The sequence below is a fragment of the Silene latifolia genome, chromosome 8 (assembly GCF_048544455.1).
Source record: "Silene latifolia isolate original U9 population chromosome 8, ASM4854445v1, whole genome shotgun sequence".
NCBI lineage: Eukaryota > Viridiplantae > Streptophyta > Magnoliopsida > Caryophyllales > Caryophyllaceae > Silene > Silene latifolia.
The window spans coordinates 18,903,174-18,920,461 of NC_133533.1; the positions used below are offsets into that span (position 1 = coordinate 18,903,174).

At 35.9% G+C, this 17,288-nt stretch overlaps 1 protein-coding gene across 4 annotated transcripts; it reads left to right on the forward strand.

Moving 5' to 3' along the window:
- Positions 1-3,681: 3,681 nt before the first annotated feature.
- LOC141596543 (delta(14)-sterol reductase) lies at positions 3,682-16,316 on the forward strand. Of its 4 annotated transcripts, none has more exons than XM_074416746.1 (15): positions 3,682-3,880; positions 5,036-5,170; positions 5,263-5,380; positions 5,472-5,542; positions 6,730-6,786; positions 8,673-8,764; positions 9,649-9,696; positions 10,907-11,027; positions 11,209-11,255; positions 13,025-13,106; positions 14,584-14,660; positions 15,036-15,155; positions 15,589-15,663; positions 15,770-15,967; positions 16,130-16,316. In XM_074416746.1, the coding sequence occupies exons 2-14, from the start codon at positions 5,123-5,125 to the stop codon at positions 15,921-15,923; spliced, it is 1,110 nt and encodes a 369-aa protein (XP_074272847.1). In that variant the 5' UTR covers positions 3,682-3,880; positions 5,036-5,122; the 3' UTR covers positions 15,924-15,967; positions 16,130-16,316. The 4 variants fall into 4 exon arrangements, 1 of the variants encoding a protein (XP_074272847.1); XR_012522501.1 differs by having other exon boundaries at positions 3,721-3,880; positions 15,770-15,987; positions 16,142-16,316; XR_012522502.1 differs by having other exon boundaries at positions 3,721-3,880; positions 15,770-15,979; positions 16,138-16,316.
- The last annotated feature ends 972 nt before the right edge of the window (positions 16,317-17,288 follow it).

The window sequence follows — 17,288 nt, forward strand, 5'->3', positions numbered from 1 at the left end:
TTTTGGAATAAAAATATATGTAAGAATGGTATCTAAAAGTGTGTGATTAACACCCCTTATATAGGAAATAAGAGAGTGAAATTTGTAGAGAAATCCAAAATGGCATCCTAAGCACACTCTTAATTTTCTCTTTAATTTTTGGTTTAATGCTCAAGGTATCCAAAGTTGGTGCTTTAATGCCTTATTTATGAGTGAGATTAAGAGCATCAAGGAGGGCATCTTAAGTATTTTGACATTCCCAGCTCTTCTTTAGCATCCAAATTTTCCACCACATTTTGGACTTGAATTCTTGGGCTTTGACTTGCACAATGACTTTCCTTGCATTTTCATTTTGATCCAACACTTTCTTCATGCAAAATTCATGCACTTCCAACACTTAGTCCAATCTTGCTCTCATACTTAGCATTGTTTTTAGTGTTAACACATTTTATAGTACTTTACCTCATTTAGCTCATTTTCCTACAAAACACACTTGAACACACAATTGCACTAGAAACACAATATTAGCTTAGAAGCACTTTGATAAGTGTTAAATGATATATAAAATCAAACTAATATAAGGGGTTAAAATGTATAAAATATGCACTTATTAAATAATATTAATATTAATAATAATAATAATAATAATAATAATAATAATAATAATAAATAAATAAATAATAATAATATTAAAAAAAAAAAAATCATAATAATAATAATAATAAACAACTCATGAAGAAATTGGCAGATATATATTTCGCGAAGGTTGCCGCTACTTCAGACTTTGTTTTTTCGTTGACTCCACGTCAGGTTGCATTGTGGAAGTCTCAGCAGAGGGCTCACTCTTCTGATTGGTTGCGTGTTGTTCCTATTTCTGAGTTGGGGCAGATTATGAATGAGAGGACCTATCGTAGTGTGCTTAGCTATCGACTCGGCGTCCCGTTATTCACGGTGTCTAGGCTCCGTCCTGCCAATTCTCGGGTTTTTGATGGGGATGTCTATGGCGATCATGATGTGTCATGTGCTAGTACTGTGGACGTTAAGCATCGACATAACCTCGTTCGTGACACTTTATTGGACATCTGCTACAGGCCGGGGATCTCTGCTGGTAGGGAGGTTGATATCGGTTTGGTTGATGGACATGGTTGCTCCCTTCGTCCGGCAGATCTGCTTCTTTATTCCCGGGATAGAGGGCATGATGTGTGTGTCAATCTGACGGGGTCTTCCCCCTTGTCTGAGATTGGGTTGTCCGATTTTGTGCCTGGTCGGGTTCTTGCTGATGATGCTCAGCGAAAGTGTGCCAAGTACCGGGATTTGTGCATGACGGCTGGTTATGGTTTCCTACCTTTCTCTTTTTCTTTGCTGGGAGAGCTAGATACGGATGTTGTGGCTTTGCTCAAGCGGATCCAAAAATTCTCTATTTCTCAGGATTTAGGGGCTCGCGCGACCGCTTTCATTTTTAATAGACTTAGCTCTATTATCGCTAATGGAGTGGAGGCCCAGATTTTATCTCGGCTGCCCACTAACCGTAGTGTGCTTGGATATCGACTCGGTGTTCCGTTATTCACGATATCTAGGCCTTGTCCTCCTTGCTCTCGGGTTTTTTCTGATGATGTTTACGGGGACCACACTGTTTCTTGTACTGGTACTGTGGGTGTTAAGCATCAGCACAACCTTGTTCGTGACACCTTATTCGACATCTGCTATAGATCTCGTATTTCTACGGGTAAGGAGGTCGATATCGGTTTAGTTGACGGACATGGTGGCTCTCTTCGTCCTGCGGATTTCCTGCTTTATTCTTGGGACAGAGGGCGTGATGTGTGCGTCGATTTGACAGGGTCTTCTCCCTTGACTCAGACTGGGATGATAGATTTTGTGCCCGGCCGGGTTGTCGCTGATGCTGTTCAGCGTAAGTGTGCTAAGTATGGGGATTTATGCGCGACAACTGGCTATTGTTTCCTTCTCTTCTCCTTCTCTTCGCTTGGGGAGCTGTGTTCGGATGTTGTTGCCTTGCTCAAGCGGATCCAGAAATTCTCTGTATCTCAGGATGCGGGGGCTCGGGTGGCTGCTTATATTTTTACTAGACTTAACTTTGTTGTTGTTAAGGGTGTAGGGGCCCAGCTTGTCTCTCGGCTCCCCACCAATTTCATGTAAACTTTTATTTTTCTATCTATGAAAGCTGCGCGCATCCTTTTATAATAATAATAATAATAACAATAGTAATAATAATTTATGAATGAATGGATTATAAAAATGTCATGTAAAATAAAATTAAATAGTTTAGTTAGCCTTTTGATTGTATATGTATTTGAAATAAAATTAAATGGTTTAGATAGCCTTTGTTTAATTTTACCCTTTTAATTTTAACTAGTATAGTTTCCGTGCTACAGCACGGTATTTTTTAGATTTATTTTATAAAGAAACTTTCTTATTAAATTAATTGCATAAATTAACTATACTTGCAGTTTAATATTATAATGTACGGAGTACTAAATATAATCTTAGTAAGAGATAGAAAACGAAAGTTTACTACCATCAAAGGACACTTTAAGTTAAGTTATTTTTGTCTCAAACTATTTTTACTTTACTGTTAAAAATAACACTATAATGTTATATCGTTACATGATATGACATTAAAATAAATTTAAGTGATGTAAGATCAAATTAAAATGTGTATTACCTTATAACGAAAACATGTAAAAACAGTATACTACGCGTTTAAAAAGACAATTTACAAATAATTAACTAATATTTTTATTTTTATTTTTTATTTTTAATAAAAAAATACATAAAAATTTGTTTCATTTAGAAAATCATATTTAGAGTCTAACTGATGATGAATAATTAAAAAGGAGATTTGCGTAACTTTAGAGTGTAATGGATGAAGGATAACATTTATGGAAATGATTGTATAATAAATTAGGGATAATAATTATTTCTTGTAAAAGAGGTAAAATACAAATGTAATATTCTTTCCAGGTATAGTTTTGAGAGTTATTTTCTTAGGCGGGAAAAGATAGAATTCACGGGAAAAGGAAATTCATATGAACTTAAAAATCATGTGAATTGTATAAATCTTGTTTGGTTGAATGTGAGAACTTTATTCATGTGGGAATTCCCACTTACCTAGGGGGGGCTAGGTAAGTGGCTTCCTACATCATGTAGGAATTGAAGTTCCATAGGAAGTTCTACTTCCCATGAATTAGGCAACCAAACAAGACTTTATTTTGCAACTTCCCATGATTTTCCAATTCCCATGAATTTGGAAGGCAACCAAACAACCCCTAAGAGTTTTTATTCTCTTAGTAGTAGGGGGATTAATAATAATATAATATTTCATGGATTAATGAATTATAAAAATGTCACACGGATTAAAATTAAATGTTTCGGTTTGGATGAGACCCAGATCCTTTGGGTCGGACCCTAATGGGTCGGGTGTGAAACTTAGATAAGTATTTTGGGTTCAGGTTTGATTTATGGGACCCGTACTCAACCCTTAGACCTGTATACTTTAAAAAAAAAAAAAAATAAGCGTGTAACACACATGCTTCTATTTTCTGGATTAGAATCATCCCCAATTACTTATCTCAACCTCATTTAATAATAATTTCCTCTCTAGCTTTCATTTTTCCTTTACTTTTAAAATTAAATTTAGGACCGTTGAATCTCGACGTAAGTTTGAACTCGAATATGGACTCCTATTTTACTGTCTTTCATTACCAAAATCCCAGTTCTTTCCTTGAACCCAAAACCCACCTCTAGCTCTGACCCTAAACTCACCTCTAACCATAAACTGAGATTATACGGCAACCGACGACGATAGTGACCGGCGAAGACGACGACCAGCAAGAAGGATAAATCCCTCTTTTTTTATTCCTATTTCAAATCCATCAATTATTTAGTAAGTATGATTTTAATCTTTTTATTGTTTTTAATTTCATATGCTTATTTGAATTGAATCTCATACGAATTTGCTATTCAGTTTTCTATTCAAACGAATTTGCCCTTAAATTAGTAGTTTAGTACTGTATTAATTTGCTATTCAATTGATATTAATTTTGTTCTTAATTTCATATGTTTCGTCTGATTTTACTGATGATGATTTGTCGAAGAGTGTGCTAGTTAATGAATGAATGCTTTAAACTTTGAGCTTTGCTTATTTGATTTTCAGGGAGAATGTACATGTGCTAGTTAATGCAATTGAAATCAGTGGTGTTTGAATTTTAATTTTGCGTATACCTTTCCAATTACAAAAAAATGCATTAATTACTCTAGATAATTGTCCTCTTATTCTTTTGAGGTAAATCCAGTAGAAGAATAAGAAGATGGTGGCCGAAATTGGTAGTGAGAGAAGGATAGTGTCATAATTTGGAGTGGGTATAATGCAATTCTTTCGTGTAGCGGAAGAGGCTTTGTGAATTTTGGGATGAGCCATGCCGGGTTTTGGGCGAGTGGTTTGCTGCTTTCGCTTAAAAATAATATCTACCATGAGGGGTTGTTGCCGAATTCAAAGGAGTGGTGGTCGAATTTTAGTAGTGAGATAGTGCAATTTTGGTGGTAATTTGGCCAAGAGGCTGGTGGCCAATAATTTTGGCGGTGGTTGACCAAAGGAGTTGCGGCAAAACATTAATAGTGGGTTTGCTGTAGTTCTTGGGGTTGTGTAAGGTGGATTAAGGGTGGTGGTAGTGGAAGAAGATTAACTCTTAATTAAGGCGTTAACTTTTATCAAGAGCCTCACTCTACCACATTTGAAAAACATCTCAATCAAAGCTTTAAGGTTATGATCGACTCAATCAGTGATCATATATCTTATATCTTGGGCCATTGAAATTAAGAAACCGTTGCTTAGGAATTAGAAGAGGAGTTTTTAAATTCTAAATTTCCAATTAAAGAAGAAAAGAGTTGGGAATTCGGGTCTTTAGAAAAAAAAAAAAGAGGGTAGAGAGTCAGGGTGAGAAATTAGAAAAGCATTGCTTTGTTTTTACTAAATTAGATTTTTTTTCTTTTCCTACCACTATTATTATTTTAAAACTCTGAACAATGAGCGCTTTTCTAGCTTCGGCCCTGGGCCGCCGCCCCTCCAGACGACCCCAGAACCGGGCCTGGTGCAAACACACAATCACATTGATCAAATAAAGTCAAAATGGATCTAATCTCACTTTTACAACCCTTCATCCCTTCTTGGACCTCTGTAAGTTTCACCCTTTTCATCTCTATATATTTACCATAATTTCCCTTTTCACTTCCGCATTTTAATTCTCTTGATTTTACTGTTGTAAACAGGCAGAGTTATTGTTGACTTATTTTGGGTACTTGGCTATATTTGGGTCTTTTTTACCAGGCAAGATCGTTGCTGGTGCTACTTTGCCTGATGCTACTCATCTCAACTATTCTTGCAATGGTCTCTTTATCCATTTATCTATTCCAATTCCAATTCCGTCTTTTTCAATAGAATTGCTCATTTCGTAATCATTAATTTGATGGGTGTTTAGGTCTGTTGCAACTTTTTTTGCTGGTCTTGCTCCTTGCTGCTGGAGTTGCTGCTGGACTTGTTTCATCTACAGTAAGCTATTTTATTTATAGATATTATCGTTAAATTTCTGTCTCGTGGGTCTCAAGTAGACTCGTGAGTTTGCCGATGTTTACTAGCTTAGTTGGTAACGTCCTAGGGTATCATAGACTAATGGCTTGGAAACATGTAAAGATTGTATCATTGTCTTTTTTGGGTCCTCGTCCATAGTTGGTGATCACTTGAGAAAAAGATCCAATGAGGCTTATCTACTTAACTGGCGGGAGTATCATGCAATTCAATTTTACTTTGTTGATGGCTCTCAGTTATTGGTGCTGAGTTATTGGTGCGTCACTGTCCTACATTTCAACTTTTTTTTGAAAGAAAAGAAAAATTCATTAATAGAACGCCATACGGCACTTACAAAGGAAAAATATAATCGAAAACAAATCTAATGGAAACTAAAGAAAAAATAATTTTCTTATAAACTAAGGATCTCAAAAAAGCATCTGACAATTCGGCTCGTCCTATTATCGCTATCTTTATGTAGCTTTTGAGGGGATCCTTCGTTTGATTTATGAGATAAAATTTACCTCTGACTAGTTCCAAAGATCGTTGACAAATCACTTGTACCATTTGAAAGAACAAGCTATGAACCTTTAACGAACTACTCTTGACTGTATTACTGATGAGACTAAACCCACGAATAAATGGAAAACCCCGAAATAAGGGACAGAAAAACGATTCTCACCAAAAAGGAGATTTTAATCGAATAGAAGATAAATCTGCATACTATTAATTGAACTATGAAATAATTTTGGGGTTTACCATCGATTGATAATAGATGGAAGCCCCGTGTATAACTGATGGAGGCTAGGGTTTTAGAGAGGTTTTTTAGAGAGAGAGATATGTTATTTGTTATGAAGAAAATATAAGAAAGATAAGAGCAACGTCACTGTAGCTGAATGAGTGTGTTAAAGTCTTGTTGTTGGGTTTTAATGCTCTATAGAATGGGATTCTGCGATATGGGTGTATACGTGACGGGGTGAATGGTTTTTAGGGGTGTATGGGTGTATAGCTGTCATGGTGGATTTTAATTACTGGACATAGAACCCAAGTTATGAATTGGTGAAGGGTAACAATGAGGAAATTTTTTGAAGTGCAGATAGTCTTTTTCTGCAATTTTCTGTGTAACTTGGCTATAGCTTACAAATTTGTCACTAGATTAAGCTCTTATGCAGGCCATTGCTGATAGGGGACTTGAGCTACTCTCTGCAACATTAATTTTCAGTATTGTTGTAAGTACTACTTTTCATTTGACACAAATTAAACATAATGTTTCATGAGCTTTCGTATTCGTGTCTGTTCCGATAGTATCCACAATTGTCTTTGGTTTCCATTTTTTGCTGCCCATGTACTAGCTACAGTTTGTGATTTGTCATGGATCCTCGGCCTTTTCTAATCTTTGACTTTGGTGTATGATTGAATTTAACAAAATGGTTCAGTAAATCTCCATGTAATCTTCAGAACATGGAAGCTTTAGTTTCCTAGTGTGTCAGTGGGTGTTCTTTGCTATGTATGTTACTCTGATTCAATTGCTAGTGTCAAACACGGCACGATGTCGGATACGGTTATTTTATGGAAAGTTATCAAATTTTTGGTCAAGTGAAGCACCGAAGTCTCGTGTTGGATACTCCCAAGTATTGTACACGTGACACGACTAAAGTGAGGTGTTGAAGTAACATAGGTTCTTTGTGCACTGTGAATGGGGAATCTATTGATTTTTTATACCCTCTTTTCTCTTGGTCTCATCATTGTGACACTATCCAACTCTTGTCTGTTATTGTCTCGAGTTGGATGATGCTAAAGGTGCTATTTCAATTCGTAAGAGGGATGAAAAGCGTTAGAATAGTTTAATGAAGCTTTAGAAAATAGTTCCCTAGGATATTTGGTGGTATACTTGGATTGAAAGGAATCATTGTATTTTTTTACTATACTGCTTTTATGAGTCAAAAATTTCAAATTTTGCTTCCTTAAGTTGCCTGGTTTGAGACTTAGTGGTTTCTCATGGATTTACAATTGCATAGGATAATCCAATTGTTGGGAAATTGGGAATTAAGCTCCTTGACGAAATTCTCGTGTATTTGGCAAGAGGGTTTGGTTGCCAACTTGCCATTATATTAATAATTTAATTATACCGGAATCACTGATTGTCTATGGTACCAAAGGGTTTAGTCGCATGTATAGGAATGTAATTGTTTTGGAATCGCTGATTGTCTAAGGGAGTTAGGTAAGCCAATTCCACATATTATGAAGGGACTAGAAAATCATGGAAGCTTTATATTTCCTACATTTTGCCAAAACAAATAGCAACCAAAAACTCTTAAATGCAATTCGCGGGCTTTCTAATCCTTACATTAATACATTCTACAAGGTTCAACCAAACGTGAGAGTCAAGTGATGTGCTCTAATGACAGTATGACACTTTTCTTCTTTTATACATTAGATACCTCGTGAGTCGTGATAGTTTGAGAGCTTAATTATCCAGCATTCCAGCCCTCCTTCTTTTATAATATCCAGTATGCAACTCCCTTGGCATCTTTTTGTTGACATCTCCTATTACAAAAACAACATTACCCCAACCTTAAGGGGTCTCACAAATCGTGAGGTAAGGGGGTTTGGACGTAGACAACATTTATCCTGCATGAACAACAAAAAAGACGTTTCCAAGCTAAGTTTGCCATTTTGCTTTATTTCTTCATAATCCTGAACCAATTTAGTGTGCCATTTTGCTTTATTTCTTCATAATCCTGAACCAAAGTACAATGAGTCTTTGGCTCCATTGGAAAATGAAAAGAAGTTGATATCTTGTATTAAAAAAGTTTGTAGCTGATTGAATCGTTTCTGATGAATTTGTTCTGTTCTGATTAAATAGATTCCTCATGTTCACAAAAATGTTTTGCTTTATGTTTCATGAATTAAGGAGTAAGCGATTTTGTTAACTTCGCTTATTTATTCTGAATGTATGTATTTCCCCATTATGCATTTACCTATTTCTTTATTTCATTTGCTGAGCTACTAAAGTATAGTTCTGGTCTTATAGAGCTGTTATTGTTTATATAACGTGTCTCTATTCCTGTATGCTCAGGCAAATTTGTTTATAATACTATTGTTTCAAGTTCAGGTAACCTTATTACTTTATGTTACGGGCCGGGTTTCACGTCATCAAGGTTCATCGCTGAAACCGCATGTCTCTGGAAACTTGATTCATGACTGGTATTTCTGATTGATATCTTAACTTACCATTTAAGGTTTTCAATGTTGCCTTGTTTTCTAAGCGTCAGAATGTAGGGCAATTTAGCTTAATGGGCATGTCAATGTTTTGTTCATTATGAACAAATGATATCTAAAATGTATAGGGGAAGTGTTATGCACTCTTGTAGCTGAAAGCCTGAAACAACTTAGCACACTCATATTTAGGGGCGCACATTAGGGAAAGTGACATAATTCACCTTCGTAGATGCTACTCAGAGATATGCGATGCTACTCAGAGATATGCTTTCTCATATATAATTGCCTTCTGGGAGTTGTTGCGAAACACAAATTTGCACACACCAAACTGAATTAATTGATGGAATTGTTGACTCCTGTACACGTTAGAATGTTTGAATAACCCTCATAAATAACTTATTGCTATGAATATGGAATTCGAATTTAACAGCTACTAAGGATTTAGTGCCGTTCTATTAGTTGAAACTACATGGTACATTAAACTATTTGTCGGTTTTTTATAATTTCTATGTAATAATACACGTTGTATTCTCAAAGTGGTTGGATGGGAGAAGTCCGGGTCTCATTCGCCTACTTCGTTTCCTTGGTTGACCGAGCAATCGTTGTCCAGTCATTAAGAATATAGTGGTATTGTAGAATGAATTAACGCATTTTTTCTCTTTACGACCATTAAAATGAACCGAGTTTTTGTCAGATTTGATGCTGCTACTACAAAGCTCAACCACAAATTCTTGCTAGGGTGATATAATTTTATTATATACTGAGGATGCAGTGTTTGCTCAACTAATGCGTCTTCCAATTGTAGTATCTTATAGGGGGTACAGTGTTTCCTCTCAACTAAGTTGTCTTTCAATTGTGGTTTCTTATAGGTGGTTTGGGATACAGTTGAATCCGCAATTCATGGGTATTGATTTGAAGTATGTCTCTGTTTTCGCTTCCATTTTATACTTTTTGCAGATAGGATTTTCACATAGTGATCCTATAAATGATAACATGTAGTTCCTCCATCACATAGTGATCCTCCTAGAACTTAGTCTTGAGTAAAACAAAAGCTAGAACTTATTCTAAAAATCAGAATAATTGTTTTGATAAGTACAATGTGATATACTTAACTTCTTATTGCTACAGTGTACATTTGTAGTTTTGTACATATATAGAGAGAAATTAATTGGAAAAGATGATATTGTTTGACAACCAAAGCCAAACGAGGTCACTACAAATAGTCAAATATGATAAAGGAAGTCATTTCTTTTTGCTACAGTGTACATTTGTACTTAACTTCTTATTGCTACAGTGTACATTTGTACTTAACTTTTTTTTTTTTTTTTTTTTGGCCTTTCCATTTCACTTAAAACTGGTCTCATTTCTTTTCTAGTTTGTTGCAAATTAATTTTCTTTAGTCTAAATTTAGGAAATCATTATGATCTCCTAAGTTTACTCCCTTAAATAAAAGCACATCCAAGCTCACCTTTCCTTGACAACTCCATATCAACAAATCTCTAAGCCAAAATTATTATTTCATCACATTTGATAAAAAGTTAAAAACGGCCTTGGAAAATGAGGGCAATATAAAAGTTGAAATATGGGAGTGACAAGTTAAAAGACTCTTATAGCGACGTCATTTTCTTTGTTTCAAAATGGTTATAGGTCATCGAGGCAAAACTTGTGTAATCAAAGTTTGTGGGAGCTTCAACTCATATCCATTCTTCATTGAGTTAACATTAGACAATTTTTGCGCACAAGAACATAAGTTTTGAACTGATTTGTGCTTCATAAGTCCCCTTTTTTCTCTGTTCTTTTTTCATCGTACGTGTGTTAAATTTAGTAAAGCTCTATCATGCATCAATATTCATAACCGAGATTATGTCAACCTCAAAAAGTGTACTTGGAGTAATTGTAACTACTATGGCCACTTGTGACCTTTTACATCACACTAGGGCGACTAGGCTTCCCAAGTGTCTTGCATTTTTGTCTTTATTTGAATACATTATTTGGCGCTGGCGCTGTTGGTGTTAGCCGACCCAAGCATATTGGGTTGTTGTGATTGTGGTTGTGGATCAATGTTGAATTAGCCTAGCCTATGGGGTTTCCTTAAGTTACTTCATTTCCAGTGCTTTTCATTTGCAGATTTTTCTTCGTTCGAGCTGGAATGTTGGGGTGGTTGCTTATTAACCTTTCCGTTTTGGCTAAAAGTATCGAAGATGGCAGCTTAAACCGATCAATGGTTCTGTACCAGCTGTTCTGCACTGTAATATCTCCCTCCCCTCTCCTCTATCTTTCTCTCTCACACACCCCCACACCCACCCATACACACATGCGCACGCACACGACTCTTTCATACAGATTACCTAATTATTTTCTGTCATTATGTTTTCCATTGGACTCTAATATATGTTACTTATACTATGTATCTTTTTGTTTTTTTCCAGTTCTATATCTTGGACTACTTCTTTCACGAGGAATTCATGACTTCCACGTAAGTACCTTTCTCAATGCTAATTAAATCAAAGTATTAGATATTTGACTTTGGCTTTGAATGCTGCGATCATTTGTTTATCCTCAATCCTAGAGGAGGAGGAGGTTGTGAAATGGTTTTCTCATATTAAAAAACTTTGAAGCAATAGGAGTTCTCAATAATTGGGATGGGTATGTGCGAGAGACTTTTTCAAAGGTTCCTTAGAGTAACAAAAGTTGATTGCTATAATAGTGAGCCATCTTCAATCACCATTATATTTATTTGGAGCTTTTATTTATTTTCTTCTCAGCGAAACACCACCTTAGAATTCCTAAGTGAAACTGTTACATACAACAACAACAACATTACCCCAGTGCCTCAATGGCTCCCGCAAATTGCGGGGTAAGGGGGGGTCGGATGTACGCAACCTTACCCTTGTGTTAGAAACACAAAGAGGCTGTTTCCGAATGACCCAAGATGAAAATTGCGTCGAGAACTGCATTGAAGGACTGCTACTTCACAAGAGAAAGAAGCGCAGTCACTTTAGTAAGCCATTTTGCTTTACTCCATCATAATCCACAACCAAAGAGTAACGAGTCTTTGGCTCCATTGGAAATATGGAGAATAAGTGAAACTGTTACATACTTAGAAATAATGAGAAGTGAGGCCGTATCTTGTTTTTTTTTGTTGTGGTATGACATGTTTTAAAATCTCGCAAAGTCATATCACCCGAGATGTATTAGTATCAGAGGCGGCCGATACTAGATATCTCAGGTAAATTAAAAATAGCAAAATATCGGCCGATTAATAACGTTAACATATCGTGTATCGGCCAACCCGGCCAGATACGGTCCACGATGAAGTCGGGATGAACGAGTTATACTTGAGAGTGACCAAATTTTGTAATGCAAAGCTCTTAAAGTTGTATAGCATTGGTCAAACTGATTATTCTAAATAGAATTAATCTTAACTTTATATGAAATAGCCAATAGATGATAAATTATCTACAAAAGCTTGTATAACAAATATCACGTGATAACCGCAATCCTGAGCGCGACGACCTAGTCGAGGACGTCCATGACACCGTTACCACGATCACAATTGCGACCAATACCCGCAATTTTAAACCTTGGTTTATTTATTTACTTTTCCATTTTGACCTAGATAGTTCTCAAGAAGTGTCCTCTAGGTTAAGATCCATTCTAGTTTAGACTTAGAGCTTGAGTTTTGTTCTTGCCATTGGTTCTTGTTATTGTGCTTGTATCCTAGTCTATTTTGGCTTATGTTGTGTTAATCAGCGCAATGCTAAAGGCCTAAATATGTCCTTTAGGCGTGGGAGAGAAGGATGAAAAACGGTATGGAGTTTGGAAGAAGGTTCCTTCAACAATTTGGTGGTGTACTTGGATATCAAGGAACCATCATAGTTTTGATGACATTGTTTCTTCACATCATTTAATTTACATAAAATTTGACTACTTTATACCTTAGGTCACCAGAGTGAGGAACCTAAGGTCTCGCCATTGTGGTAAACAGCTCAAACCTCGGGCCATCGAATTTGAGTTAGCGAAACCTCATGCCACTAGTGTAATTAGATCAAACCTTAAGGCATCAAAGTGGAAATTTTCCCTTATAAAATCCCCTCTCTTTCCCCTGACTATCTCTCTCTATTTGGACTTTTCGTATTTTGGTTTCTCTTTGTTTGTTAAACAATTTTATTTGATTTTTGTTTGTTGTGGGTGGTGATACTTGATAGTTACATTATCTGAATGTATGTTCTCTTACTTTGGCAGGTGGGATATAATCGCCGAAAGACTGGGATTTATGTTGGTTTTTGGGGATCTAGTGTGGATTCCTTTCACTTTTAGTATCCAGGTACATCATTTCAAAAATCCAGCTGCGGCTTTTGAAATTTTTAGATTGCCTGTTAGCGTAAGGTCGTCCCATTTTCGGTTTAAGGGCCGCTTGGAAATATTTTGCTATTATAGGGACCTTGCATCCAGCCAACTCTTCTTGGAGCATGAGCCTCTAAATAGGCACTGTAGTTAGGAGAATGATTTGGTATTAGAGGCCTTGTAGTTGATTTTTCTTAGGGACACGTGTGGATTGTGTTTGTGTTTGTGTTTGTAAGTTGTGGATAAATACTACGGAGCAATTCATAAATTTTAGAATTTATATGCACGGTGCTACTGCCTATTTTGCCATTTTGTGGAAAAAAATTCGTGGATACAAGTCTTACAGACTAGATTAATCTATAATTATTTTTATGTCTCCTTTATTAGATGCAACTTGCATTTCTTGCTATGCCTGGACAAGTTTAAGCTCACCTATCTTTATGTCCTTTTGGATGGAAACTCTTAAAACGGGGAAATTTCGTGAGCCTTATTGATAAAGAGAACTTCTAAGAAGCTTGAAGAAGTGCTTTATGAAATGTTGGGAGGTTTAGATGGAATGAGAGGTGTCTGGAAGGGATCTTATTCTTACCTACTCCTTTAGGTAGTAACCGTTGACTATTTTCTATTTATAGTCGTCATTTTCCAAGAGCTAGCTACGAATTTAGCATGAGCAATGAGAGGCATACTCTGTTAAGCATCACAAGAATGTGACATGCGTTTTGAGAGTTTGGCGTTCAGTTTTTCTTTCTGAACTTGATAGTTGATAATATTTGGCTTCAGTTTGTGACTGTTATTGTCATTGTCATTTGGAATATTTGTGACCCTTCTGAAATTTATCTTCCACGTATTTTAGAAGTTCTTTTCCTTGATCACGTGTAAAGATGGGAAGTGATGAGCAGTATGGTTTATGGTCTGGAAAGAACCATGGGCAGGGAGCAACTATTTTCTATATCTTTCCTTTGTAACTTCCATCTTTTTTACATGGTTCCACTTTACCTGTCCTTGTAACTTGTAAGGGATAATATGTACATTCGTAAAATTTGCGTGTAAGATAAATTTCACATTTGGGTATGAGGTGAGCTTTACTAATTTGCTGGGTGTTGAAGGTTTGTATTTCGGATTGTCTGGATTGGAGAATTTGGATGGGGTTTGGGGCTTTCTCTGGCACATTTTACTAGTAGTTCCACGTTCTTTTTGTGAGTTCCACTTAGAAACTTCGTCATAATCTCCTCCTGTTCCAAGTGTCTTGCAAAAGATGCCAAAGAAGGCCAAGGCTTAGTGTCGGCAACTTGCTTACTCAAAAAATAATAATAAATGGCACGTTTCACCCAAATTGTTGTGTGAAACGGGTCCACCTAAAAAGGTTATTATATTGATGTATCCTGTAATGTCTGTATGAAGCATAAAGTCTGAAAGATGACTATTATTACCTGTCCTAAAGAGCAAATTGTTTGCAGGGGTGGTGGCTCTTGAAAAATAATGTTGAGTTAACAACAGCTGCAGTTGTCGCCAATTGTATAGTTTTTCTGATGGGGTAAGTTGTCTATATATTTCGGCTGTTCTCCCGTGTCTTTTTTCTAATTTTTCCCATCTTTCTAAATTAAAGATTTTTGGCATTTCTTTTGACATACTTGGCTTATATGTCAATTGACTATTTGTTGTGTTTCCCTTTCCATTTTTTCTTTATTTTTTTCCCCTTCAATACTACCTGTTTACGGTTTTACACGATAATTCATGTGAGCCGACCCGAACTCAAATTGAGATTAAGGATCTGCTGTTGTTGATGTCTGTTTCTCTTTCAGTGTTCTCACTGCTTGTCCCTAGCACTCTTAGTAGCTATAAGAACCAGCTTTGGTACCCTTCCTTTCTTTTGCTGACAGTTTCTTACAAAGTTTCGTAATTATCACAGGTATCGCATCTTCAGAGGCGCTAACAAGCAAAAACACGTGTTCAAGAAGAATCCTAAATCCCTTATTTGGGGCCGTCCTCCGAAGGTTATAGGGGGAAAGTTGCTTGCTTCTGGCTATTGGTAAGGGGTTTTTACTTGCACACCCTTTAAAAAATTTAGTAAATTTCCTGCTAGTAATTTTCTCTGGACCGTGACTTGTCAATTATCGAGTCAGGAACTACTTGGACAGAAATTAAGGAAACTTAGAGATACATTACACTGTCATCGAAACTCGGTTGCCAGCGTTGGATGCAAGTGCGTCTCAAATTCTCGGACACAGATATTATGTTAAAACGTTCTTTCCGCTTAAAAATACTAAAAGAAAGCCACAAGGAGAGTTTTGATGATGACGAGATTTGTGATGAACCTCACCCTCGCGGGTCGGGACTTTATTAGCTATAGCTTAGCTAACTTGCATATCCTAAAATAATGTGTTGGCCTTGTTTCCACCAAACACTTTTAAGTTTATTATTGCAAAATTCTGTGATTATAATTACTAATTCTGTGTTGACAGGGGAATCGCTAGACACTGTAATTACTTAGGAGACTTGTTGTTGGCATTGTCTTTTAGTTTACCTTGTGGAATCAGGTGACTCTCCTTTGCTATCTACACCCATTACTTAATACAATAATTTATTAGTAACTCTCTTTAAGTCCATTTATAGCTAATTTTCCATGGTGTTTCCTCTTTGTAGTTCGCCGGTTCCCTATTTTTACCCAATATATCTTCTCATTTTGCTGATATGGAGAGAGCGACGAGATGAAGCTCGATGTGCCGAAAAATACAAAGATATCTGGGCTGAGTATTGTAAAGTAGTTCCTTGGAGAATTTTGCCTTATGTTTATTAGTCTTTTGCTAATCAAGATATTCAGCCATACCTTTTTCCTCTTCAGCCAGCCATGTAGTTTTTTGGTCTAAACCATCCGGTAATCCGAACCACATTGGGCCGACTAATCCGGATTTCGGGGCGTGTCCAAGGATTACGATATTTAAACCCCTCCCAATCGTAGTTGTGGGGGATCGATCTGCAGACCTCCCTACCAAGCGCAGCCAGCCATGTAGTTAGTGTTTGTTTATTACGCTTAATAGTCTTCTTTTAACCAGCTGTAGTTGTAGACTTGTAGCTGGTTGAGTATTGGACGTTTCGTTTTATTTTGTGCTTCTTCGCAAATCTGTAAAATTGTGTGAATTTTTAACCATCCTTCAATTACTGATATTTGAATTTTCTCGTGATTCGAAAATCATAGATTTGAGTAAAAATATACATTTTAAATTGATAATTTATTGATTTATTAGTACCAAAAACAAATAAATGATAATTTATTTATTTTTTTTCTTTTTACGTTTTTCATCTTTGTAATTTGAATTCAGAAAAAAATTGAAATAACAAAATTAATTAAGATGACTAATTACTATTCTAGCTTCTTGACTTTCACCTTATTTAAGATTCGACTTTATTTGTTCTCCATTTTGGCCTAGGAGAACTATATTTAGTCATTCATCTTAAGAATAAAGATTGAAATCAAGAAGTAAAGAAATTTCTCGGAAATTTCTTTGAGTTTTATTATCATATATTGATAATAGAAGAACATGGTTTTTATTTGCTTGATTTATTCTCCGTTTTTTTGCCACAAGCTTTGGTTTTTTGCAGAAACTTTTGTTTGTTTGCCTTTATTTCCAAATGAAAAGCATTGAATGATTATGTTGTTGAGTTTTGGTTATTTGCAGAAACTTTTGTTTGTTTGCCTCTATTTCCAAATGAAAAGCATTGAATTATTATGTTGTTGAGTTGTGAGAAGAGGCAGACCTTCAGTTGTATTGAGGAGTTGTTTTTGTTTTCCGTATTTTACGGTTTTGTATCTTTTTTTTTTTTTTTTCTTTTTTTGGGTTTTAAAAGTTTTCGACTTTTTCTCGAAAGTATTCTTTTTGCCCTTGGTTCTCTTGATTTTACTTTGGTAATTTAAAAGGCTTTGCCTTTCTTTAAACGCTCACATCCGTGAGGATGTTATAGGTTAATTTTGGTTAACCTAGTTTCCTTTCCATATCAGAAAAAAAAAATGACTAATTACTGCCATGAGATTTTTCGTATAGTAGAAATAATTTTCTTACCTGAAGTTAATGATATTATTTTATAATTTCTTTCTAATAGCCTGTTTTTTTAGCCATTGTTTATCAGAAAAAAATCAACGAATTTTTTCCATAACCTAGAGATT